The 26000-nt window shown below is 34.1% G+C and overlaps 2 protein-coding genes across 5 annotated transcripts in view; both read right to left on the bottom strand.

Moving 5' to 3' along the window:
• Nucleotides 1-26000, bottom strand: part of ptprjb.2 (protein tyrosine phosphatase receptor type Jb, tandem duplicate 2) — an 81690-nt gene that overhangs the window by 6432 nt on the left and 49258 nt on the right. For all 4 annotated transcript variants that reach the window (XM_046860103.1, XM_046860104.1, XM_046860106.1 and 1 more), the window contains 32 exons: nucleotides 25563-25823; nucleotides 25025-25285; nucleotides 23647-23907; nucleotides 23207-23467; nucleotides 22239-22496; nucleotides 21893-22153; nucleotides 21213-21470; nucleotides 20867-21127; nucleotides 20155-20412; nucleotides 19810-20070; nucleotides 19131-19388; nucleotides 18784-19044; nucleotides 17957-18214; nucleotides 17610-17870; nucleotides 16796-17053; nucleotides 15994-16251; nucleotides 15647-15907; nucleotides 14826-15083; nucleotides 14475-14735; nucleotides 13648-13905; nucleotides 7771-8031; nucleotides 6950-7207; nucleotides 6600-6860; nucleotides 5773-6030; nucleotides 4967-5224; nucleotides 4108-4368; nucleotides 3773-4021; nucleotides 3183-3440; nucleotides 1806-2054; nucleotides 657-929; nucleotides 348-500; nucleotides 60-255 (listed from right to left, as the gene is read on the bottom strand). In XM_046860103.1, coding sequence (XP_046716059.1) covers nucleotides 60-255; nucleotides 348-500; nucleotides 657-929; nucleotides 1806-2054; nucleotides 3183-3440; nucleotides 3773-4021; nucleotides 4108-4368; nucleotides 4967-5224; nucleotides 5773-6030; nucleotides 6600-6860; nucleotides 6950-7207; nucleotides 7771-8031; nucleotides 13648-13905; nucleotides 14475-14735; nucleotides 14826-15083; nucleotides 15647-15907; nucleotides 15994-16251; nucleotides 16796-17053; nucleotides 17610-17870; nucleotides 17957-18214; nucleotides 18784-19044; nucleotides 19131-19388; nucleotides 19810-20070; nucleotides 20155-20412; nucleotides 20867-21127; nucleotides 21213-21470; nucleotides 21893-22153; nucleotides 22239-22496; nucleotides 23207-23467; nucleotides 23647-23719 — 7418 coding nt within the window. In that variant the 5' untranslated portion in view covers nucleotides 23720-23907; nucleotides 25025-25285; nucleotides 25563-25823. The remainder of the gene's footprint in view (nucleotides 1-59; nucleotides 256-347; nucleotides 501-656; nucleotides 930-1805; nucleotides 2055-3182; nucleotides 3441-3772; nucleotides 4022-4107; nucleotides 4369-4966; nucleotides 5225-5772; nucleotides 6031-6599; nucleotides 6861-6949; nucleotides 7208-7770; nucleotides 8032-13647; nucleotides 13906-14474; nucleotides 14736-14825; nucleotides 15084-15646; nucleotides 15908-15993; nucleotides 16252-16795; nucleotides 17054-17609; nucleotides 17871-17956; nucleotides 18215-18783; nucleotides 19045-19130; nucleotides 19389-19809; nucleotides 20071-20154; nucleotides 20413-20866; nucleotides 21128-21212; nucleotides 21471-21892; nucleotides 22154-22238; nucleotides 22497-23206; nucleotides 23468-23646; nucleotides 23908-25024; nucleotides 25286-25562; nucleotides 25824-26000) is intronic.
• LOC124392855 (receptor-type tyrosine-protein phosphatase eta-like) lies at nucleotides 8025-11913 on the bottom strand. Its single transcript, XM_046860108.1, has 5 exons — nucleotides 11429-11913; nucleotides 10617-10874; nucleotides 9890-10147; nucleotides 8734-8991; nucleotides 8025-8375 (listed from the first exon to the last, which is right to left on the bottom strand). Exons 1-5 carry the CDS (start codon nucleotides 11706-11708, stop codon nucleotides 8092-8094), a joined length of 1338 nt encoding a protein of 445 aa, XP_046716064.1. The 5' UTR covers nucleotides 11709-11913; the 3' UTR covers nucleotides 8025-8091.

The following is a 26000-nucleotide window of genomic DNA, read 5'->3' as shown; positions in this document are numbered from 1 at the left end:
TCTACACTTTCACTTATTGCTTTTATTTCATTTATCTTCCACATTGTCTGCAGCCTTACCAGTATTCCTGATTGTGCAGAGGGTAGTTTTTATAGATTGTATTAAAATCTGAGTCATTTTTATCACCAATTTTAACAGTTATAAAGCTGCTTCTGGTAGTTTCTTCATTTAATTTTAAAACTGTGATATAAGGCTTGGTGTCGTCTTGTGACCAATTATTATAGGTCCGTGTCAAGAAATCCTTGGAGTTGTTACCTGAAATTGCATTCACAACATACGTGTTATAACAAATGCCAGTGAAATGATCCTTTTAATGAATATCAGTAAAAAATAAAAAAATTATTTACTTTGAGGATTAGTTGACAGCAGAACACCATAGGCTTCAATTGGTCCATTAGTAGTATTCAGAAGGTTGCTACTGAATTGTAGGGTTACTGCAGTCTGGCTAACTGGAGTGACTTCTATTTTTACATCTTCTGGTTTACTTGGAACCGGTGGATCTTGAACGTAAAAAAAAAGTGCTTTTGATTATTTTCTACCACAGGTCAACCCAAAACAATGCAATTCACCAAGCTAAACAGGGATAATTATATGAGCGTTTTCTTTACTATAAGTTTAACACTATACAGTAATGAAAAAATAATTCAATGACATGCCTGTAACGCCTGTTCTGCACTGAAAGTCCAGTGAGCCAATCTCACCACATCCAAGGGTTGAAATAGTCAGATTGTAAGTGTTGAAGTATTGGAGGTTATTAGAAATAAAATAGTTACAGACAGGATTGCAAAAAGGAGTAAAGTTGCTGAATGCAGAATTGAGATTGATGTTGAATCCTTGGTTGTTGCCTGGAGGATTCGTCCATGTTAAATTCAAAGCTGCTGCAGTACGATTTGGTCCAACACAGCTTATGTTAAAGACAGGACTTGTACCTTGAGGGGTCAGATCATATATTTACTTAATTAGTAAGGTTTAACAAGAATACAAAAGTTTACAAAAATATTTTATAAAGAACAGACCATAGCATTGTAACCCAAATGAAAACAGGGTTTGGGGTTTGAATGAAAACAATGTCATGAGATGTGGTTAGGGCTGCTATGATATCAAGTCAAATTCACTTCTATATTTCTTTTGAAAATTGTGGTTGCAATGAATTAGAGTGCCAGATTACATGATAAAATGTAAGTATGCAGTAGATTTCTAAGAAAGTCCTTTAGATAATTAAATTAAACACTTTACAAATCATTTTAATAACATTAAAATGGCTATCACACACTGCTTTGCTGATTAGTGCTCAGACATGGTAAGTATAACCTGGAGTGTCATATACACAGTTTTGAAACAAGCACTAGGGGACTGGGAAGAAAGGCAGTCTGTTTTTTGAGAAAGAAAAGAAAAAGATGACGCTTTAATGTATAATGTATTTAGAGTAGATGATCCATGAGGCATGTAAAAAAAATATTTATTAATTTTTAATAAAGTGATAAGGCTGTGCTGATGTGCACAAAAAAGCACATTATTATACACGAATACTCAAGTGCAGATCTAAATGTATGCAAAGTGGTCTGTAATTAGGAGTTGCATTTGCTCTAAATGTATAAGATTATACACTTCAGATGTTACACCCACTTTTGTGTTATTTTGACAATAACAGTGTGTATGTGTGTTTACTGCACCAATGTAGAAGAGATTTATTTAAAAAAGGTTATTAAAGACCCCAATTTCCTATTATTGTCTATCAATATATTGTTATCAATATGAGTGTCTAAAAAACATTTGACTCTGACATTGCATTTTATGAAACCTACCTGTGCAAATGGAAAGGCCAACCACTGATCCCTCTGTTTTATTATCATCAGCAACAGCTGAGACTGTAAATGTGTAATTTGTTCCAGGTGTTAGACCAGTGATGTTAAAGGAAGTTGCAGATGTTGTTGTACTGCTGTTTATCCACTGTACTCTAAAGAAAGATATTTTTCCTAATGGTTCAGTCCAGCTCAGGAATACAGATGTAGTTGTAACTTCTGAGGTCTTGAGATTTCTCACAATATCTGGCTCTATGGGAAGAGACGTGTGTTACAGTTATAAAAGTTAATCGTAATTTTACATTGTTTGTGAAATATTCAAAAAAGGTTTTGATAATTATAAAGTTAGATGTTGAATATTGCTACAGCGCGAATAAACCTCTACAATGTTTAAAGTTTAATCTACACATTATTTTTAGATTTATTAAAAGAATTAATATGCCTTTCATTTCTAATATTAGATTTTTTTTCCTGGCTTTATTCTTGAATATGAAAAATGCTTTTTGGACATTTAAACCTACTGTAATAAAATAATGAGAATGGATGTTTTATTGTAGTGTTGAAATCCATGGAATTGATTATTTTTGTTATCTAATAATAACTTGGCTTCAGAAGAGTTTGTGAGGTATGCTCACTGTTTACTTTGTTAGGAATGTCTGTATACATCTAATTTTCCAATCGTAAAGAAGTACGAAAAATCATGCAACATTTATTTATTAATTGTTTTAGGAATGTCTGAAATTCCTGTGCTTTTGAAGTGTCCTTTTCTTCTTCTTTCGGCTTCTCCCCTTAGGAGTCGCCACAGCGGATCATCTGTCTCCATACCCCCCTGTCCTCTAAATCTGTCTCTTTCACCGCAACCACCTGCATGTTTTCCCTCACCACATCCGGAAATGTAATAATGTCCCCTAAGTGTTGGAATAGTTTTACAAAAATGTTTTTTTTTTTTTTTTTTTTTTTTTAAAGAGGGTCGACTTTCTTGCCTAATAAGCTTTTCTACTTAAGCCCTCCCTCTTCCCGACTGTTCTGGTTATGCTATGCTACTACTTATGACATATTTCATTTGTAAAGTCATATTTAACTGCTTAACAACCATTTAGTGATGTTTTATAAACTGGAGCAACTACAAACACCTGTACAGAAATTAGATCAGCTTTGTTAATTATGGTGATTTAAAAAGCCGCAAAATAAAAATCGTATATCGAAAAAAATATTAAGACATTTTACTGATCTGCTCAGTTCAAAATAGTCATTCAGAGCATATTAATATACAGACAATGTTACACTGACTGCAGAGAACGCAAAAGCACACTGTTAAAAGGAACACTGCAAAGATGCGTTTGTCATTAAATAGGATCACAATTAATTTCTGAAACATACTTGTATAGACTGAACGACCAATTGCTCCTCCTTCTGTTATATTATCTGCAGCAACAGCAGATATCAGGATGGTGTAATTGACTCCAGGAATGAGATTAGTAATGTTATAGAAAGTGTTTAAGGTTGTTGAATTTAAAGTGATGTTATTGCTCCATTGAACTTTAAAGAAAGAGCTTTTTCCTATTGGTTCAGTCCAGTTCAGAAACAATGATCTTGTTGTGATTTCAGTTACATTCAGGTCTCTCACTACATCAGGTTCTGTAAGTGAAAGTATAAAGCAATTGTGTTAGAAACATGAAAAAAATCAACAGGAATCTGCTAATAAAAACTGAATGGGTTTAGGCATTTCACTGAGCAGTGTATCCTGAACGGGGCTGGAAGTTCTGAAGCCTATGCTGAGAAAAAGCAGGTATAAAAAATAGCAGGTATAAGAAATAGCAGGTATAAGATGAGAATAGAGTCTAGATGGGATGCCAGTAAATTGTAAAGAACGTTGCACAAACAGATTCACACGTATTAGCTGCATCACCAAGCAACGTTAATACCTAATAACTAATGTCAACATTCAGCCATTATTTCCGACTTCTTACTTGTGTAGGCAGAAATGTAGCTGGAATTTCCTTTTGTTTTATTATCTGCAACAACTGCAAACACTTTGAACGTGTACTGCACTCCAGGAGTCAGATTAGTTATGTTAATCATGGTGAATTCAGTAGATATGATGAAATTATCATATTGGACTACATAATAGGAGATTTTCCCCATTGCCTTAATCCAGTACAGAAATACAGATGATGTTGTAACATTAACTGCTGTGAGGATGCTAACAGTGTCAGGCTCTGTGAAGGCAAATGATCATTAGCATTATTGGTGTTCAAAATTATACATTTGTCATCAAACGAGAACACAATTCTCTGAAACATACTTGTATAGACTGAACGACCAATTGCTCCTCCTTCTGTTATATTATCTGCAGCGACAGCAGATATCAGGATGGTGTAATTGACTCCAGGACTGAGATTCAAAATGTTATAGAAAGTGTTTGAGGTTGTTGAATTTAAATAGCTGCTGTCATTGCTCCACTGTACTCGAAAGAAAGATCTTTTTCCTATTGGTTCAGTCCAGTTCAGAAACAATGATCTTGTTGTGATTTCAGTCACATTCAGGTCTCTCACTACATCAGGTTCTGTGAGCACATGTTAGAGGCCATTGTATTAGGACAAAAAAAAGACAAAAATTTAAACAGGAACTACAAATAAATAAACTGAACATATTCACACATCTTCAATAAACAAAATAAAATGGACTTTTCACAAAGAACCTGAATTCCTACGGCACAAATGAAATAAGTCGAAAATGGGATACAATAAATCGGGATAGAATGATGCACACACATTCAAATATAGGGACAACTATGATTTGTCAGTCGACCCATCAGCATAGTTTAAAGTGTTTGGAGAAATAAACCTTCTGTTTTATTATCTGCAACAACTGCAAACACTTTGAACGTGTACTGCACTCCAGGAATCAGATTAGTTATGTTAATCCTGGTGAGTTCAGTAGTCGTGCTGATGTTTGTACTGAAATGATCATATTGGACTACATAATAGAAGATTTCCCCCATTGCCTTAATCCAGTATAGTAATATAGAGGAGGTTGTAACATTAACTGCTGTGAGGTTACTAACAGTGTCAGGCTCTGTAAAGGCAAAAGACATTTATCTTCATCACTGTTTAAAAATATTCTTTTGTCATCAAATGAGAACAAAGTTCCCTAAAACATACTTGTAAACACTGAATGACCAATTGCTCCTCCTTCTGTTATATTATCTGCAGCAACAGCAGATATCAGGATGGTGTAATTGACTCCAGGACTGAGATTAGTAATGTTATAGAAAGTGTTGGAAGTTGTTGAATTTAAAGTGATGTTATTGCTCCATTGTACTTTAAAGAAAGAACTTTTTCCTATCGGTTCAGTCCAGTTCAGAAACAATGAGCTTGTTGTGATTTCAGTTACATTCAGATGTCTTACAAAATCAGGTTCTGTGAGAACATGTTAGAGGCCATTTTGTTAGGAAAAAGACAAAAAAAATAAACATGAACTACAAATAAATGAAACTGAACGTGTTCACACTTCTACAATGAGCAAATTAAAATGGTCACAAGGAACGAAATCCTATAGCAACAATAAAAAGGGTACAAAATGGGATACAACTAATTTGGATAGAACGATGCACACACACATTTAAACACAGAGATAACTATGATTTGACAGTCAACCAACCAGCAAAGTTTAAAGTGGTGGGAGGAAACAGGAAAACCTGAAAATAAATATAAATACACATAGAGAACAGATCATATGCCTATTATATCCCCTATCATATCCTTAATTCCCTCTGAACCAAGAAAAGTGTTACAATAATTTTCCCCATTGTCTTAATCCAGTACACTATATGTACGGAGGTTGTAACATTAACTGCTGTGAGGTTGCTAACAATATCAGGATCCACGAAGGCAAAAGACCATTTGCATTAACACTGTTAAGAAATTACTTTTGTCATCAAATTAGAACAAAGTTCTCTGAAACATACTTGTATAGACTGAACGACCAATTGCTCCTCCTTCTGTTATATTATCTGCAGCAACAGCAGATATCAGGATGGTGTAATTGACTCCAGGACTGAGATTAGTAATGTTATAGAAAGTGTTTGAGGTTGTTGAATTTAAAGTGATGTTATTGCTCCATTGTACTTTAAAGAAAGATCTTTTTCCTATTGGTTCAGTCCAGTTCAGAAACAATGATCTTGTTGTGATTTCAATCACATTCAGGTCTTTCACTACATCAGGTTCTGTGAGCACATGTTAGAGGTCACAGTGTTAGAAAGTTATTAATCTACATGAAACAAATATTAAATAGTAAATTACAAACAGTATAATAAGTATAACATCTCAGAACATCAGGTTCTGTGAGTACAGGTTAGAAGTCATAGTTTTAGGAAAAAGACAAAAATCAATATGAAACAATCAGCGAATAAACACTGAATGCATTCAAACTCCTTCAATGAGGAATTAAAAATGGACTGATCACGAGGAACCTGAATCCTACGGCAACAATAAAAAGTGTACAAAATGGGATACAACCCATTTGAATAAAACTATTCACACACATTCAAATATAAAAACAACTATGATTTGCCAGACAATTCAACAGCATATTTTAAGGTCGTACGAGGAAAAAGGAAAACCTGATAATAACTATAAATAAACATAGAGAACATGTATAGAAAGTCTATAAATATAAGAAACTGAACACTGCATTAAACTGTGGACACTCTGTAACTCTACCTGCTGCACCACCATGCCGCCCTAACAACAAATTACTAATGTCAATATTCAGTCAATATTTCTAACTTCTTACTTGTGTAGGCAGAAATGTAGCTGGAATTTCCTTCTGTTTTATTATCTGCAACAACTGCAAACACTTTGAACGTGTACTGCACTCCAGGAATCAGATTAGTTATGTTAATCATGGTGAGTTCAGTAGTCGTGCTGATGTTTGTACTGAAATTATCATATTGGACTACATAATAGGAGATTTTCCCCATTGCCTTAATCCAGTACAGTAATATAGAGGAGGTTGTAACATTAACTGCTGCAAGGTTACTAACAGTGTCAGGCTCTGTGAAGGCAAAAGACATTTATCTTCATCACTGTTTAAAAGTTTTTTTTTTTTGTCATCAAATAGGAACAAAGTTTCCTGAAACATACTTGTAAACACTGAATGAACAATTGTTCCTCCTTCTGTTATATTATCTGCAGCAACAGCAGATATCAGTATGGTGTAATTGACTCCAGGACTGAGATTAGTAATGTTATAGAAAGTGTTTGAGGTTGTTGAATTTAAAGTGATGTTATTGCTCCACTGTACTTTAAAGAAAGATCTTTTTCCTATTGGTTCAGTCCAGTTCAGAAACAATGAGCTTGTTGTGATTTCAATCACATTCAGGTCTTTCACTACATCAGGTTCTGTGAGCACATGTTAGAGGTCACAGTGTTAGAAAGTTATTAATCTACATGAAACAAATATTAAATAGTAAATTACAAATAGTATAATAAGTATAACATCTCAGAACATCAGGTTCTGTGAGCACAGGTTAGAAGTCATAGTTTTAGGAAAAAGACAAAACTCAATATGAAACAATCAGCGAATAAACACTGAATGCATTCAAACTTCTTCAATGAGGAATTAAAAATGGACTGGTCACGATGAACCTGAATCCAACAATAAAACGTGTCCAAAATAGGATACAACTCATTTGGATAAAACTATTTACACACATTCAAATATAAAGATAACTATGATTTGCCAGACAATTCACCTGCATAGTTTAAGGTTGTACGAGGAAAAAGGAAAACCTGAAACTAAACATAAATAAACATAGAGAACACGTATAGAAAGTCTATAAATATAAGAAACTGAACACTGCATTAAACTGTGGACACTCTGTAACTCTACCTGCTGCACCACCATGCCGCCCTAACAACAAATTACTAATGTCAATATTCAGTCAATATTTCTAACTTCTTACTTGTGTAGGCAGAAATGTAGCTGGAATTTCCTTCTGTTTTATTATCTGTAACAACTGCAAACACTTTGAACGTGTACTGCACTCCAGGAGTCAGATTAGTTATGTTAATCATGGTGAGTTCAGTAGTCGTGCTGATGTTTGTACTGAAATTATCATATTGGACTACATAATAGGAGATTTCCCCCATTGCCTTAATCCAGTACAGTAATATAGAGGAGGTTGTAACATTAACTGCTGCAAGGTTACTAACAGTGTCAGGCTCTGTGAAGGCAAAAGACATTTAACTTCATCACTGTTTAAAAATATTCTTTTGTCATCAAATTAGAATAAAGTTCTTTGAAGCATACTTGTAAAGACTGAACGACCAATTGCTCCTCCTTCTGTTATATTATCTGCAGCAACAGCAGATATCAGGATGGTGTAATTGACTCCAGGACTGAGATTAGTAATGTTATAGAAAGTGTTTGAGGTTGTTGAATTTAAAGTGATGTTATTGCTCCATTGTACTTTAAAGAAATATCTTTTTCCAATTGGTTCAGTCCAGTTCAGAAACAATGAGCTTGTTGTGATTTCAGTTACATTCAGATGTCTTACAAAATCAGGTTCTGTGAGAACATGTTAGAGGCCATTTGTTAGGAAAAAGACAAAAAAATCAACATGAACTACAAATAATTAAACTGAACGTGTTCACACTTCTACAATGAGCAAATTAAAATGGTCACAAGGAACGAATCCTATAGCAACAATAAAAAGGGTACAAAATAGGATACAACTAATTTGGATAGAACGATGCACACACACATTTAAACACAGAGATAACTATGATTTGACAGTCAACCCACCAGCAAAGTTTAAAGTGGTGTGAGGAAACAGGAAAACTTGAAAATAAATATAAATACACATAGAGAACAGATCATATGCCTATTATATCCCCTATCATATCCTTAATTCTCTGAAACATACTTGTATAGACTGAACGACCAATTGCTCCTCCTTCTGTTATATTATCTGCAGCAACAGCAGATATCAGGATGGTGTAATTGACTCCAGGACTGAGATTAGTAATGTTATAGAAAGTGTTTGAGGTTGTTGAATTTAAAGTGATGTTATTGCTCCACTGTACTTTAAAGAAAGAGCTTTTTCCTATTGGTTCAGTCCAGTTCAAAAACAATGAGCTTGTTGTGATTTCAGTCACATTCAGGTCTTTCACTACATCAGGTTCTGTGAGCACATGTTAGAGGTCACAGTGTTAGAAAGTTATTAATCTACATGAAACAATATTAAATAGTAAATTACAAATAGTATAATAACATCTCAGAACAGCAGGCTGTGTGAGTACAGGTTAGAAGTCATAGTTTCAGGAAAAAGACAAAAATCAATATGAAACAATCAGCGAATAAACACTGAATGCATTCAAACTTCTTCAGAGTAAATAAAAATGGACTGATCACGAGGAACCTGAATCCAACAATAAAACGTGTACAAAATGGGATACAACTCATTTGGATAAAACTATTCACACACATTCAAATATAAAGACAACTATGATTTGCCAAACAATTCACCTGCATAGTTTAAGGTTGTACGGGGAAAAAGGAATACCTAATAATAACTATAAATAAACATAGAGAACATGTATAGAAAGTCTATAAATATAAGAAACTGAACACTGCATTAAACTGTGGACACTCTGTAACTCTACCTGCTGCACCACCATGCCGCCCTAACAACAAATTACTAATGTCAATATTCAGTCAATATTTCTAACTTCTTACTTGTGTAGGCAGAAATGTAGCTGGAATTTCCTTCTGTTTTATTATCTGCAACAACTGCAAACACTTTGAACGTGTACTGCACTCCAGGAGTCAGATTAGTTATGTTAATCATGGTGAGTTCAGTAGTCGTGCTGATGTTTGTACTAAAATCATCATATTGGACTACGTAATAGGAGATTTCCCCCATTGCCCTAATCCAGTGCAGTAATATAGAGGAGGTTGTAACATTAACTGCTGTGAGGTTACTAACAGTGTCAGGCTCTGTGAAGGCAAAAGACATTTATCTTCATCACTGTTTAAAAATATTCTGTCATCAAATGAGAACAAAGTTCCCTAAAACATACTTGTAAACACTGAACGACCAATTGCTCCTCCTTCTGTTATATTATCTGCAGCAACAGCAGATATCAGGATGGTGTAATTGACTCCAGGACTGAGATTAGTAATGTTATAGAAAGTGTTGGAGGTTGTTGAATTTAAAGTGATGTTATTGCTCCATTGTACTTTAAAGAAAGATTTTTTTCCTATTGGTTCAGTCCAGTTCAGAAACAATGATCTTGTTGTGATTTCAATCACATTCAGGTCTCTCACTACATCAGGTTCTGTGAGCACATGTTAGAGGTCACAGTGTAAGAAAGTTATTAATCTACATGAAACAAATATCAAATAGTAAATTACTAATAGTATAATAAGTATAACATCTCAGAACATCAGGTTCTGTGAGTACAGGTTAGAAGTCATAGTTTTAGGAAAAGACAAAAAATCAACATGAACTACAAATAATTAAACTGAACGTGTTCACACTTCTACAATGAGCAAATTAAAATGGTCACAAGGAACGAATCCTATAGCAACAATAAAAAGGGTACAAAATAGGATACAACTAATTTGGATAGAACGATGCACACACATTTAAACACAGAGATAACTATGATTTGACAGTCAACCCACCAGCAAAGTTTAAAGTGGTGTGAGGAAACAGGAAAACTTGAAAATAAATATAAATACACATAGAGAACAGATCATATGCCTATTATATCCCTATCATATCCTTAATTCTCTGAAACATACTTGTATAGACTGAACGACCAATTGCTCCTCCTTCTGTTATATTATCTGCAGCAACAGCAGATATCAGGATGGTGTAATTGACTCCAGGACTGAGATTAGTAATGTTATAGAAAGTGTTTGAGGTTGTTGAATTTAAAGTGATGTTATTGCTCCACTGTACTTTAAAGAAAGAGCTTTTTCCTATTGGTTCAGTCCAGTTCAAAAACAATGAGCTTGTTGTGATTTCAGTCACATTCAGGTCTTTCACTACATCAGGTTCTGTGAGCACATGTTAGAGGTCACAGTGTTAGAAAGTTATTAATCTACATGAAACAATATTAAATAGTAAATTACAAATAGTATAATAACATCTCAGAACAGCAGGCTGTGTGAGTACAGGTTAGAAGTCATAGTTTCAGGAAAAAGACAAAAATCAATATGAAACAATCAGCGAATAAACACTGAATGCATTCAAACTTCTTCAGAGTAAATAAAAATGGACTGATCACGAGGAACCTGAATCCAACAATAAAACGTGTACAAAATGGGATACAACTCATTTGGATAAAACTATTCACACACATTCAAATATAAAGACAACTATGATTTGCCAAACAATTCACCTGCATAGTTTAAGGTTGTACGGGGAAAAAGGAATACCTAATAATAACTATAAATAAACATAGAGAACATGTATAGAAAGTCTATAAATATAAGAAACTGAACACTGCATTAAACTGTGGACACTCTGTAACTCTACCTGCTGCACCACCATGCCGCCCTAACAACAAATTACTAATGTCAATATTCAGTCAATATTTCTAACTTCTTACTTGTGTAGGCAGAAATGTAGCTGGAATTTCCTTCTGTTTTATTATCTGCAACAACTGCAAACACTTTGAACGTGTACTGCACTCCAGGAGTCAGATTAGTTATGTTAATCATGGTGAGTTCAGTAGTCGTGCTGATGTTTGTACTAAAATCATCATATTGGACTACATAATAGGAGATTTCCCCCATTGCCCTAATCCAGTGCAGTAATATAGAGGAGGTTGTAACATTAACTGCTGTGAGGTTACTAACAGTGTCAGGCTCTGTGAAGGCAAAAGACATTTATCTTCATCACTGTTTAAAAATATTCTGTCATCAAATGAGAACAAAGTTCCCTAAAACATACTTGTAAACACTGAACGACCAATTGCTCCTCCTTCTGTTATATTATCTGCAGCAACAGCAGATATCAGGATGGTGTAATTGACTCCAGGACTGAGATTAGTAATGTTATAGAAAGTGTTGGAGGTTGTTGAATTTAAAGTGATGTTATTGCTCCATTGTACTTTAAAGAAAGATTTTTCCTATTGGTTCAGTCCAGTTCAGAAACAATGATCTTGTTGTGATTTCAATCACATTCAGGTCTCTCACTACATCAGGTTCTGTGAGCACATGTTAGAGGTCACAGTGTAAGAAAGTTATTAATCTACATGAAACAAATATCAAATAGTAAATTACTAATAGTATAATAAGTATAACATCTCAGAACATCAGGTTCTGTGAGTACAGGTTAGAAGTCATAGTTTTAGGAAAAGACAAAAAATCAACATGAACTACAAATAATTAAACTGAACGTGTTCACACTTCTACAATGAGCAAATTAAAATGGTCACAAGGAACGAATCCTATAGCAACAATAAAAAGGGTACAAAATAGGATACAACTAATTTGGATAGAACGATGCACACACATTTAAACACAGAGATAACTATGATTTGACAGTCAACCCACCAGCAAAGTTTAAAGTGGTGTGAGGAAACAGGAAAACTTGAAAATAAATATAAATACACATAGAGAACAGATCATATGCCTATTATATCCCTATCATATCCTTAATTCTCTGAAACATACTTGTATAGACTGAACGACCAATTGCTCCTCCTTCTGTTATATTATCTGCAGCAACAGCAGATATCAGGATGGTGTAATTGACTCCAGGACTGAGATTAGTAATGTTATAGAAAGTGTTTGAGGTTGTTGAATTTAAAGTGATGTTATTGCTCCACTGTACTTTAAAGAAAGATCTTTTCCTATTGGTTCAGTCCAGTTCAAAAACAATGAGCTTGTTGTGATTTCAGTCACATTCAGGTCTTTCACTACATCAGGTTCTGTGAGCACATGTTAGAGGTCACAGTGTTAGAAAGTTATTAATCTACATGAAACAATATTAAATAGTAAATTACAAATAGTATAATAACATCTCAGAACAGCAGGCTGTGTGAGTACAGGTTAGAAGTCATAGTTTCAGGAAAAGACAAAATCAATATGAAACAATCAGCGAATAAACACTGAATGCATTCAAACTTCTTCAGAGTAAATAAAATGGACTGATCACGAGGAACCTGAATCCAACAATAAAACGTGTACAAAATGGGATACAACTCATTTGGATAAAACTATTCACACACATTCAAATATAAAGACAACTATGATTTGCCAAACAATTCACCTGCATAGTTTAAGGTTGTACGAGGAAAAGGAAAACCTGATAATAACTATAAATAAACATAGAGAACATGTATAGAAAGTCTATAAATATAAGAAACTGAACACTGCATTAAACTGTGGACACTCTGTAACTCTACCTGCTGCACCACCATGCCGCCTAACAACAAATTACTAATGTCAATATTCAGTCAATATTTCTAACTTCTTACTTGTGTAGGCAGAAATGTAGCTGGAATTTCCTTCTGTTTTATTATCTGCAACAACTGCAAACACTTTGAACGTGTACTGCACTCCAGGAGTCAGATTAGTTATGTTAATCATGGTGAGTTCAGTAGTCGTGCTGATGTTTGTACTAAAATCATCATATTGGACTACATAATAGGAGATTTCCCCCATTGCCCTAATCCAGTGCAGTAATATAGAGGAGGTTGTAACATTAACTGCTGTGAGGTTACTAACAGTGTCAGGCTCTGTGAAGGCAAAAGACATTTATCTTCATCACTGTTTAAAAATATTCTGTCATCAAATGAGAACAAAGTTCCCTAAAACATACTTGTAAACACTGAACGACCAATTGCTCCTCCTTCTGTTATATTATCTGCAGCAACAGCAGATATCAGGATGGTGTAATTGACTCCAGGACTGAGATTAGTAATGTTATAGAAAGTGTTGGAGGTTGTTGAATTTAAAGTGATGTTATTGCTCCATTGTACTTTAAAGAAAGATTTTTTTCCTATTGGTTCAGTCCAGTTCAGAAACAATGATCTTGTTGTGATTTCAATCACATTCAGGTCTCTCACTACATCAGGTTCTGTGAGCACATGTTAGAGGTCACAGTGTAAGAAAGTTATTAATCTACATGAAACAAATATCAAATAGTAAATTACTAATAGTATAATAAGTATAACATCTCAGAACATCAGGTTCTGTGAGTACAGGTTAGAAGTCATAGTTTTAGGAAAAAGACAAAAATCAATATGAAACAATCAGCGAATAAACACTGAATGCATTCAAACTTCTTCAACGAGGAATTAAAAATGGACTGATCACGAGGAACCTGAATCCTACGGCAACAATAAAAAGTGTACAAAATGGGATACAACCCATTTGAATAAAACTATTCACACACATTCAAATATAAAGACAACTATGATTTGCCAGACAATTCAACAGCATATTTTAAGGTCGTACGAGGAAAAAGGAAAACCTGATAATAACTATAAATAAACATAGAGAACATGTATAGAAAGTCTATAAATATAAGAAACTGAACACTGCATTAAACTGTGGACACTCTGTAACTCTACCTGCTGCACCACCATGCCGCCCTAACAACAAATTACTAATGTCAATATTCAGTCAATATTTCTAACTTCTTACTTGTGTAGGCAGAAATGTAGCTGCAATTTCCTTTTGTTTTATTATCTGCAACAACTGCAAACACTTTGAACGTGTACTGCACTCCAGGAATCAGATTAGTTATGTTAATCATGGTGAGTTCAGTAGTCGTGCTGATGTTTGTACTGAAATTATTATATTGGACTACATAATAGAAGATTTCCCCCATTGCCTTAATCCAGTACAGTAATATAGAGGAGGTTGTAACATTAACTGCTGCAAAGTTACTAACAGTGTCAGGCTCTGTGAAGGCAAAAGACATTTATCTTCATCACTGTTTAAAAGTTTTTTTTTTTTTGTCATCAAATAAGAACAAAGTTTCCTGAAACATACTTGTAAACACTGAAAGACCAATTGTTCCTCCTTCTGTTATATTATCTGCAGCAACAGCAGATATCAGGATGGTGTAATTGACTCCAGGACTGAGATTAGTAATGTTATAGAAAAAGTTTGAGGTTGTTGAATTTAAAGTGATGTTATTGCTCCACTGTACTTTAAAGAAAGATCTTTTTCCTATTGGTTCAGTCCAGTTCAGAAACAATGAGCTTGTTGTGATTTCAATCACATTTAGGTGTCTTACAAAATCAGGTTCTGTGAGCAGATGTTAGAGGTCACAGTGTTAGAAAGTTATTAATCTACATGAAACAAATATTAAATAGTAAATTACAAATAGTATAATAAGTATAACATCTCAGAACATCAGGTTGTGTGAGCACAGGTTAGAAGTCATAGTTTTAGGAAAAAGACAAAACTCAATATGAAACAATCAGCGAATAAACACTGAATGCATTCAAACTTCTTCAATGAGGAATTAAAAATGGACTGATCACGAGGAACCTGAATCCAACAATAAAAAGTGTACAAAATAGGATACAACTCATTTGGATAAAACTATTTACACACATTCAAATATAAAAATAACTATGATTTGCCAGACAATTCACCTGCATAGTTTAAGGTTGTACGAGGAAAAAGGAAAACCTGAAACTAAACATAAATAAACATAGAGAACATGTATAGAAAGTCTATAAATATAAGAAACTGAACACTGCATTAAACTGTGGACACTCTGTAACTTTACCTGCTGCACCACCATGCCGCCCTAACAACAAATTACTAATGTCAATATTCAGTCAATATTTTTAACTTCTTACTTGTGTAGGCAGAAATGTAGTTGGAATTTCCTTCTGTTTTATTATCTGCAACAACTGCAAACACTTTGAATGTGTACTGCACTCCAGGAGTCAGATTAGTTATGTTAGTCCTGGTGAGTTCAGTAGTCGTGCTGATGTTTGTACTGAAATTATCATATTGGACTACATAATAGGAGATTTCCCCCATTGCCTTAATCCAGTACAGTAATATAGAGGAGGTTGTAACATTAACTGCTGCAAGGTTACTAACAGTGTCAGGCTCTGTGAAGGCAAAAGACATTTAACTTCATCACTGTTTAAAAATATTCTTTTGTCATCAAATTAGAATAAAGTTCTTTGAAACATACTTGTAAACACTGAACGACCAATTGCTCCTCCTTCTGTTATATTATCTGCAGCAACAGCAGATATCAGGATGGTGTAATTGACTCCAGGACTGAGATTAGTAATGTTATAGAAAGTGTTGGAAGTTGTTGAATTTAAAGTGATGTTATTGCTCCATTGTACTTTAAAGAAAGATCTTTTTCCAATTGGTTCAGTCCAGTTCAGAAACAATGAGCTTGTTGTGATTTCAGTTACATTCAGATGTCTTACAAAATCAGGTTCTGTGAGAACATGTTAGAGGCCATTTGTTAGGAAAAAGACAAAAAAATCAACATGAACTACAAATAATTAAACTGAACGTATTCAAACTTCTACAATGAGCAAATTAAAATGGTCACAAGGAACGAATCCTATAGCAACAATAAAAAGGGTACAAAATAGGATACAACTAATTTGGATAGAACGATGCACACACACATTTAAACACAGAGATAACTATGATTTGACAGTCAACCCACCAGCAAAGTTTAAAGTGGTGTGAGGAAACAGGAAAACTTGAAAATAAATATAAATACACATAGAGAACAGATCATATGCCTATTATATCCCCTATCATATCCTTAATTCCCTCTGAACCAAGAAAAGTGTTACAAACATTTTCCCCATTGTCTTAATCCAGTACACTATATATACGGAGGTTGTAACATTAACTGCTGTGAGGTTGCTAACAATATCAGGATCCACGAAGGCAAAAGACCATTTGCATTAACACTGTTAAGAAATTACTTTTGTCATCAAATTAGAACAAAGTTCTCTGAAACATACTTGTATAGACTGAACGACCAATTGCTCCTCCTTCTGTTATATTATCTGCAGCAACAGCAGATATCAGGATGGTGTAATTGACTCCAGGACTGAGATTAGTAATGTTATAGAAAGTGTTTGAGGTTGTTGAATTTAAAGTGATGTTATTGCTCCATTGTACTTTAAAGAAAGATCTTTTTCCTATTGGTTCAGTCCAGTTCAGAAACAATGATCTTGTTGTGATTTCAGTCACATTCAGGTCTTTCACTACATCAGGTTCTGTGAGCACATGTTAGAGGTCACAGTGTTAGAAAGTTATTAATCTACATGAAACAATATTAAATAGTAAATTACAAATAGTATAATAACATCTCAGAACAGCAGGCTGTGTGAGTACAGGTTAGAAGTCATAGTTTCAGGAAAAAGACAAAAATCAATATGAAACAATCAGCGAATAAACACTGAATGCATTCAAACTTCTTCAGAGTAAATAAAAATGGACTGATCACGAGGAACCTGAATCCAACAATAAAACGTGTACAAAATGGGATACAACTCATTTGGATAAAACTATTTACACACACATTCAAATATAAAGACAACTATGATTTGCCAGACAATTCACCAGCATAGTTTAAGGTTGTACGAGGAAAAAGGAAAACCTGATAATAACTATAAATAAACATAGAGAACATGTATAGAAAGTCTATAAATATAAGAAACTGAACACTGCATTAAACTGTGGACACTCTGTAACTCTACCTGCTGCACCACCATGCCGCCCTAACAACAAATTACTAATGTCAATATTCAGTCAATATTTCTAACTTCTTACTTGTGTAGGCAGAAATGTAGCTGGAATTTCCTTTTGTTTTATTATCTGCAACAACTGCAAACACTTTGAACGTGTACTGCACTCCAGGAATCAGATTAGTTATGTTAATCATGGTGAGTTCAGTAGTCGTGCTGATGTTTGTACTGAAATTATCATATTGGACTACATAATAGGAGATTTCCCCCATTGCCTTAATCCAGTACAGTAATATAGAGGAGGTTGTAATATTAACAGCTGTGAGGTTACTAACAGTGTCAGGCTCTGTGAAGGCAAAAGACATTTATCTTCATCACTGTTTAAAAATATTCTTTTGTCATCAAATGAGAACAAAGTTCCCTAAAACATACTTGTAAACACTGACAGACCAATTGTTCCTCCTTCTGTTATATTATCTGCAGCAACAGCAGATATCAGGATGGTGTAATTGACTCCAGGACTGAGATTAGTAATGTTATAGAAAGTGTTTGAGGTTGTTGAATTTAAAGTGATGTTATTGCTCCATTGTACTTTAAAGAAAGATCTTTTTCCTATTGGTTCAGTCCAGTTCAGAAACAATGATCTTGTTGTGATTTCAATCACATTCAGGTCTTTCATTACATCAGGTTCTGTGAGCAGATGTTAGAGGTCACAGTGTAAGAAAGTTATTAATCTACATGAAACAAATATTAAATAGTAAATTACTAATAGTATAATAAGTATAACATCTCAGAACATCAGGTTGTGTGAGTACAGGTTAGAAGTCATAGTTTTAGGAAAAAGACAAAAATCAATATGAAACAATCAGCGAATAAACACTGAATGCATTCAAACTTCTTCAATGAGGAATTAAAAATGGACTGATCACGATGAACCTGAATCCTACGGCAACAATAAAAAGTATACAAAATAGGATACAACTCATTTGGATAAAACTATTTACACACATTCAAATATAAAAATAACTATGATTTGCCAGACAATTCAACAGCATAGTTTGAGGTCGTACGAGGAAAAAGATAAACCTGATAATAACTATAAATAAACATAGAGAACATGTATAGAAAGTCTATAAATATAAGAAACTGAACACTGCATTAAACTGTGGACACTCTGTAACTCTACCTGCTGCACCACCATGCCGCCCTAACAACAAATTACTAATGTCAATATTCAGTCAATATTTCTAACTTCTTACTTGTGTAGGCAGAAATGTAGCTGCAATTTCCTTTTGTTTTATTATCTGCAACAACTGCAAACACTTTGAACGTGTACTGCACTCCAGGAGTCAGATTAGTTATGTTAATCATGGTGAGTTCAGTAGTCGTGCTGATGTTTGTACTGAAATTATCATACTGGACTACATAATAGGAGATTTCCCCCATTGCCTTAATCCAGTACAGTAATATAGAGGAGGTTGTAACATTAACTGCTGTGAGATTACTAACAGTGTCAGGCTCTGTGAAGGCAAAAGACATTTATCTTCATCACTGTTTAAAAATATTCTTTTGTCATCAAATTATAATAAAGGTCTTTGAAACATACTTGTAAACACTGAATGACCAATTGCTCCTCCTTCTGTTATATTATCTGCAGCAACAGCAGATATCAGGATGGTGTAATTGACTCCAGGACTGAGATTAGTAATGTTATAGAAAGTGTTTGAGGTTGTTGAATTTAAAGTGATGTTATTGCTCCATTGTACTTTAAAGAAATATCTTATTCCTAATGGTTCAGTCCAGTTTAGAAACAATGATCTAGTTGTGATTTCAATCACATTCAGGTCTTTCACTACATCAGGTTCTGTGAGCACATGTTAGAGGTCACACTGTTAGAAAGTACATTAATCTATATGAAAAAATATTAATAGAGAGTTACTAATGGTATAATAAGTATAACATTTCAGAACATCAGGCACTGTTAGTACAGGTTCTATTATATAATGGGAGATTTCTCTATTTGCCCACTCCAGTATAGTAATGTAGAGTTTATAACATTTACACTACCAGGCTCTGAATTTCAGAATTGCATCTCTGACTTCTGAACCACACCATATAGTATCAAGTTCATTTTCTTCATTTAATTATCCATAGAAATGTCACAACATTTAAAGATATAATTTACTTCACAACTAAAGACAACATGTAATACTATCTGCTGAACCACCCTGAGGCTCTGAAACTGAATAACTAATGAGATTTAGATAATATATCTAACTTCTTACTTGTGTAGGCAGAAATGTAGTTGGAATTTCCTTCTGTTTTATTATCTGCAACAACTGCAAACACTTTGAACGTGTACTGCACTCCAGGAGTCAGATTATTTATGTTAATCATGGTGAATTCAGTAGTTGTGCTGATGTTTCTACTGAAATCATCATATTGGACTACATAATAGGAGATTTCCCCCATTGCCTTAATCCAGTACAGTAATATAGAGGAGGTTGTAACATTAACTGCTGTGAGGTTACTAACAGTGTCAGGCTCTGTAAAGGCAAAAGACATTTATCTTCATCACTGTTTAAAAATAACAATGTCATCAAATGAAAACACAGTTCTCTGAAACATACTTGTAAAGACCGAATGACTGATTGCTCCTCCTTCTGTTATATTATCTGCAGCAACAGCAGATATCAGGATGGTGTAATTGACTCCAGGACTGAGATTAGTAATGTTATAGAAAGTGTTTGAGGTTGTTGAATTTAAAGTGATGTTATTGCTCCACTGTACTTTAAAGAAAGATCTTATTCCTATTGGTTCAGTCCAGTTCAGAAACAATGAGTTTGTTGTGATTTCAGTCACATTCAGGTCTTTCACTACATCAGGTTCTGTGAGCACATGTTAGAGGTCATAGTTTTAGGAAAAAGACAAAAATCAATATGAAACAATCAGCGAATAAACACTGAATGCATTCAAACTTCTTCAATTAGGAAATAAAAATAGACTGGTCACGAGGAACCTGAATCCAACAGCAACAATTAAACGTGTAGAAAATGGGATACAACCCATTTGTATAAAACTATTCACACACATTCAAATATAAAGACAACTATGATTTGCCAGACAATTCACCTGCATAGTTTAAGGTTGTACGAGGAAAAAGGAAAACCTGATAATAACTATAAATAAACATAGAGAACACGTATAGAAAGTCTATAAATATAAGAAACTGAACACTGCATTAAACTGTGGACACTCTGTAACTCTACCTGCTGCACCACCATGCCGCCCTAACAACAAATTACTAATGTCAATATTCAGTCAATATTTCTAACTTCTTACTTGTGTAGGCAGAAATGTAGCTGGAATTTCCTTTTGTTTTATTATCTGCAACAACTGCAAGCACTTTGAACGTGTACTGCACTCCAGGAGTCAGATTAGTAATGTTAATCCTGGTGAGTTCAGTAGTCATGCTGATGTTTGTACTGAAATTATTATATTGGACTACATAATAGGAGATTTCCCCCATTGCCTTAATCCAGTACAGTAATATAGAGGAGGTTGTAACATTAACTGCTGTGAGGTTACTAACAGTGTCAGGCTCTGTGAAGGCAAAAGAAGATTAGCATTATCACTGTATAAAAATAACTTTTGTCATCAAATGAGAACACAGGTCTCAGAAACATACTTGTAAACACTGACAGACCAATTGCTCCTCCTTCTGTTATATTATCTGCAGCAACAGCAGATATCAGGATGGTGTAATTGACTCCAGGATTGAGATTCAAAATGTTATAGAAAGTGTTTGAGGTTGTTGAATTTAAAGTGATGTTATTGCTCCATTGTACTTTAAAGAAAGATCTTTTTCCTATTGGTTCAGTCCAGTTCAGAAACAATGAGCTTGTTGTGATTTCAGTCACATTCAGGTCTTTCACTACATCAGGTTCTGTGAGCACATGTTAGAGGTCACAGTGTTAGAAAGTACATTAATCTATATGAAACAAATATTAATAAAAAGTTACTAATGGTATAATAAGTATAATATTTTATTAAATCAGGCACTGTTAGTACAGGTTCTATTATATAATGGGAGATTTCTCTATTTGCACAGTCCAGTATAGTAATGTAGAGTTTATGACATTTACACTACCAGGCTCTGAATTTTAGAATTGCATCTCTGACTTCTGAACCACACCATATAGTATCAAGTTCATTTTCTTCATTTAATTATCCGTAGAAATGTCATAACATTTAAAGATATAATTTACTTCACAACTGAAGACAACATGTAATACTATCTGCTGAACCACCCTGAGGCTCTGAAACTAAATAACTAATGAGATTTAGATAATATTTCTAACTTCTTACTTGTGTAGGCAGAAATGTAGTTGGAATTTCCTTTTGTTTTATTATCTGCAACAACTGCAAACACTTTGAACGTGTACTGCACTCCAGGAGTCAGATTAGTTATGTTAATCATGGTGAATTCAGTAGTCGTGCTGATGTTTCTACTGAAATGATCATATTGGACTACATAATAGGAGATTTCCCCCATTGCCTTAATCCAGTACAGTAATATAGAGGAGGTTGTAACATTAACTGCTGTGAGGATACTAACAGTGTCAGGCTCTGTGAAGGTAAAAGACCATTATCTTTATCACTGTTTAAAAAGAACAATGTCATCAAATAAAAAACACAGTTCTCTGAAACATACTTGTAAAGACAGAATAAACAATTGCTCCTCCTTCTGTTATATTATCTGCAGCAACAGCAGATATCAGGATGGTGTAATTGACTCCAGGATTGAGATTAGTAATGTTATAGAAAGTGTTTGAGGTTGCTGAATTTAAAGTGATGTTATTGCTCCACTGTACTTTAAAGAAAGAACTTTTTCCTATTGGTTCAGTCCAGTTCAGAAACAATGATCTTATAGTGATTTCAGTCACACTGAGGTCACTTATAACATCAGGTTCTATGAGTACAAGTAAGAAATTGTTTAATTAGAAAAAAGCATGAATCTTTATGTAACACATTTTAAATAGTAATAGTTACTAATGCTATACTAAGTATAACATCTCATAACATCAGGGTCTGTGAGTATAGGTTTAATTACATAAATTAGGATGTTCCCTATTCAGTCTAGTACATTAATATACAGGGTGTAACATTAACTACTGTGAATTGTGATACTGTAATAATGTGACTAATGCTAACATTGTCAGTTTCTAAAATTCAGAATTGAATCTCTTATGTTTTTGAACCATTCTATTAATGGATTAAAGAGCACATGATTAACCAATTAAATAAGAGCATAAGTTTGCTGCATTTGAAGGAATACAGTCATAATTCCACTCCAACCGACAGTCTGCATACAGTAATGCATACAATTCTCATATAAAGCTCTGTTAGAAAGTCACTACACTGCTAAAATCATTAATCAGTAATTCTTAAGCCTATGCTACACTCTTACCTTATGAACACACACATGGTACAGGGAGAGTCTCTCATGCTTTTTCTACATTAAGGTGATTTGCATTTGTGATGCTCCACAAGCATATGGAAATTTATTACAAATACTACAGAGAAAATCTGTACAAGTTTGTACAATATAGCACAATATAGTACATTTGCTGCATTTTAATAATAAATGAAAATTAATAAAAGTTACAGTACAGGACTTACTTGTGAATGCTGAGATTTGAGTTGGTGATCCTGTAGTTTGGGTATCTGCAGCAACTGCAGTAACAGTGAATGTATAGTTCACTCCAACAGTCAGACCAGTGACAGTGCAAGATGTGATTGAACTGTTAATGATGTTATTCACACTGCCATTATTCCACTGTACTGTGAAGTAGGACCTGTACCCATTAGGCTCATTCCAGGTTAGAGACACAGATGATGTGGTTTTGTTAGATACACTTAGATTGGTGACAATGTCTGGGTCTGCAAATCCAAGTATATACAGTAAATAAATCAACCAAGTAAATAAATCATTAAATCTCTGCTACATAACTACTGAAAACAAAACTAAAGCCCACATAAAGAAGGGCACAGAAAATTTGAATGACAGAAAAACGTATTACTCAATTTTAATATTTTGCAATCAGCAAAACAGCACTTACTTGTGAATGCTGAGATTTGAGTTGGTGCTCCTGTAGTTTGGTTATCTGCAGCAACTGCAGTAACAGTGAACATGTAGTTCAATCCAGCAGTCAGACCAGTGACATTGTAATATGTGTTTGAACTGTTAATGATGTTATTCACACTGCCATTTATCCACTGTACTGTAAAGTAGGACCTGTTCCCATTTGGCTCATTCCAAGTTAGATACAGAGATGATGTGGTTTTGTTAGAGATACTGAGAATACTGACAATATCTGGATCTATGAATCACACACAAACACACAAACACACAATTTTGCACTCAATTTAGGAATTTACTTTTGTCAATAAAGACTAAATTAATCATTTAATAGTCATAGTTCATGATCAGTTAGTCTAGTCTGCTCTACGTCTAGGTTGCTACGAGTTTTTGGATATAATTTAGTACTTGCAATGTTTATAGCACTATTGCAGTTTACAATTAAACAACTAAAAGCCACAATTCAGTATTTAATTTAAAAAGAGCAATTCACATTATATTATGTATGACATCCACTTCTAACATGAAATTAGATAATCTATCTTTTTCAAACTCTAATGTCTTTATCAATACTACAGTATATAAAGACTGTATAATGCAGTGTGACAATATTTCTCCCACTGATTATACTGCAAATGAATTAGGCTATGAAATTATTGGAAATTATTAGGCTATGAAAGGCTGTAGATGTTTAAAGGACAGCTCTCTACAGTAAAAAACACAATAACTTAAGGTTTATAAGAAGCTTTCATTCAGTAAAGATGAATCATCAAAAATCATCCTCTATTTCCTAATGAAAATCCCCAGAAGACTTTTTTTTTGATGAGAGCTTGTCCTTTAGATATTCATGCAGGATTTTCCTAAATTAGTGGACATTAGTTTTGAGCCAATTAATTAATAATTTACAATGCTAACAAAAGTCATTTTCAAACATCAGCTACAATTATACATAATATTATTGGATATGGATATTGCTCTATGCAATACTGGTTGAAGAATTATAAATTATAATTGTGGTCCAAGAAAACTCATGAAGCTTAACTAATCTAAATTGTACAGCTATATTTCTTTAGGTTATTTAATGAATGAATTAATTGCATGGTGTTATTTCTAATGAAACATTAACGGTCTCACAAATCAAACTTTTTGTTCCTTTTAATTACAAAAAAAAGTTAATGCAGTGAGTTGTATTTGGAGCTGTGCAGCTCCATGTTAGTTTTTGAATAAAATAAATTGAAAACCTAGTGCAAACGGAAATAAATGTACAGTCCTGCAGAACAGAACATGTTACAGTTTTCCAGTTTAATTTTTATTAACACATGGAGGCAGAGGTCATTTATCAGCAGTACAGGTCTTACTTGTAAATGCTGAGATTTGAATTGTTGCTCCTCCATTTTGCCCATCTCCAGCAAATGCAGTAACAGTGAATGTGTAATTCACTCCAGCAGTCAGACCAGTAACATTGTAAGATGTTGTGGAAATGTTAATGCTCTTATTCAAACTGCCACCAGTCCATCTTAATATAAAGTAAGACTTATTCCCAGGCGGCTCATTCCAGGTTAGAGACACAGATGATGTGGTTTTGTTAGAGACAGTAAGATTGGAAACAGCATCCGGATCTGTGAAACAAACATATACACACTGACTGGCACAATGCTCACAATGGTCTCATTACTCATAGGATTAGAAATGTTGACAACCAGGTTGTTGACATTACCACTGTAATCTCATCATGACTGATAGTCACATATAATTTTAATAACAGTTTTAAGGGTCATACTTCTTAAAATCAACCACCAACACTTATGCTAACAATTTAACATAATAATGCACTGTATAAGACACATTAAACACATTGATTTTTAAAAGTACTTTTACTTAGAGTACAAGACTTACTTGTGAATGCTGAGATTTGAGTTGATCCTCCTGTAGTTTGCTTATCTACAGCAACTGCAGTAACAGTGAAAATGTATTTCACTCCAGCAGTCAGACCAGTGACAGTGTAAGATGTGTCTGAAGTGTTATTGATGTTATTCACACTGCCACCAGTCCACTGTACTGTAAAGTAGGACCTGTTTCCATTAGGCTCATTCCAGTTTAGAGACACAGATGATGTGGTTTTGTTGGAGACAGTAAGATTGGTCACAACATCTGGCTCTGCAAATCATAAACGCACACACACACACACACACACACACACACACACACACACACACACACACACACACACACACACGTGTTAAATATTGATATCTATATTCTTGAATATCTTGCAATTGTTTATTGGACTGTGTCTAAATCCAGTTGTACAAAAGCTTTTATGATCAAAACTGG

The sequence above is a fragment of the Silurus meridionalis genome, chromosome 10 (assembly GCF_014805685.1).
Source record: "Silurus meridionalis isolate SWU-2019-XX chromosome 10, ASM1480568v1, whole genome shotgun sequence".
In the NCBI taxonomy this organism is placed as follows: domain Eukaryota; kingdom Metazoa; phylum Chordata; class Actinopteri; order Siluriformes; family Siluridae; genus Silurus; species Silurus meridionalis.
This window is presented reverse-complemented; position numbering and strand designations above follow the sequence as displayed.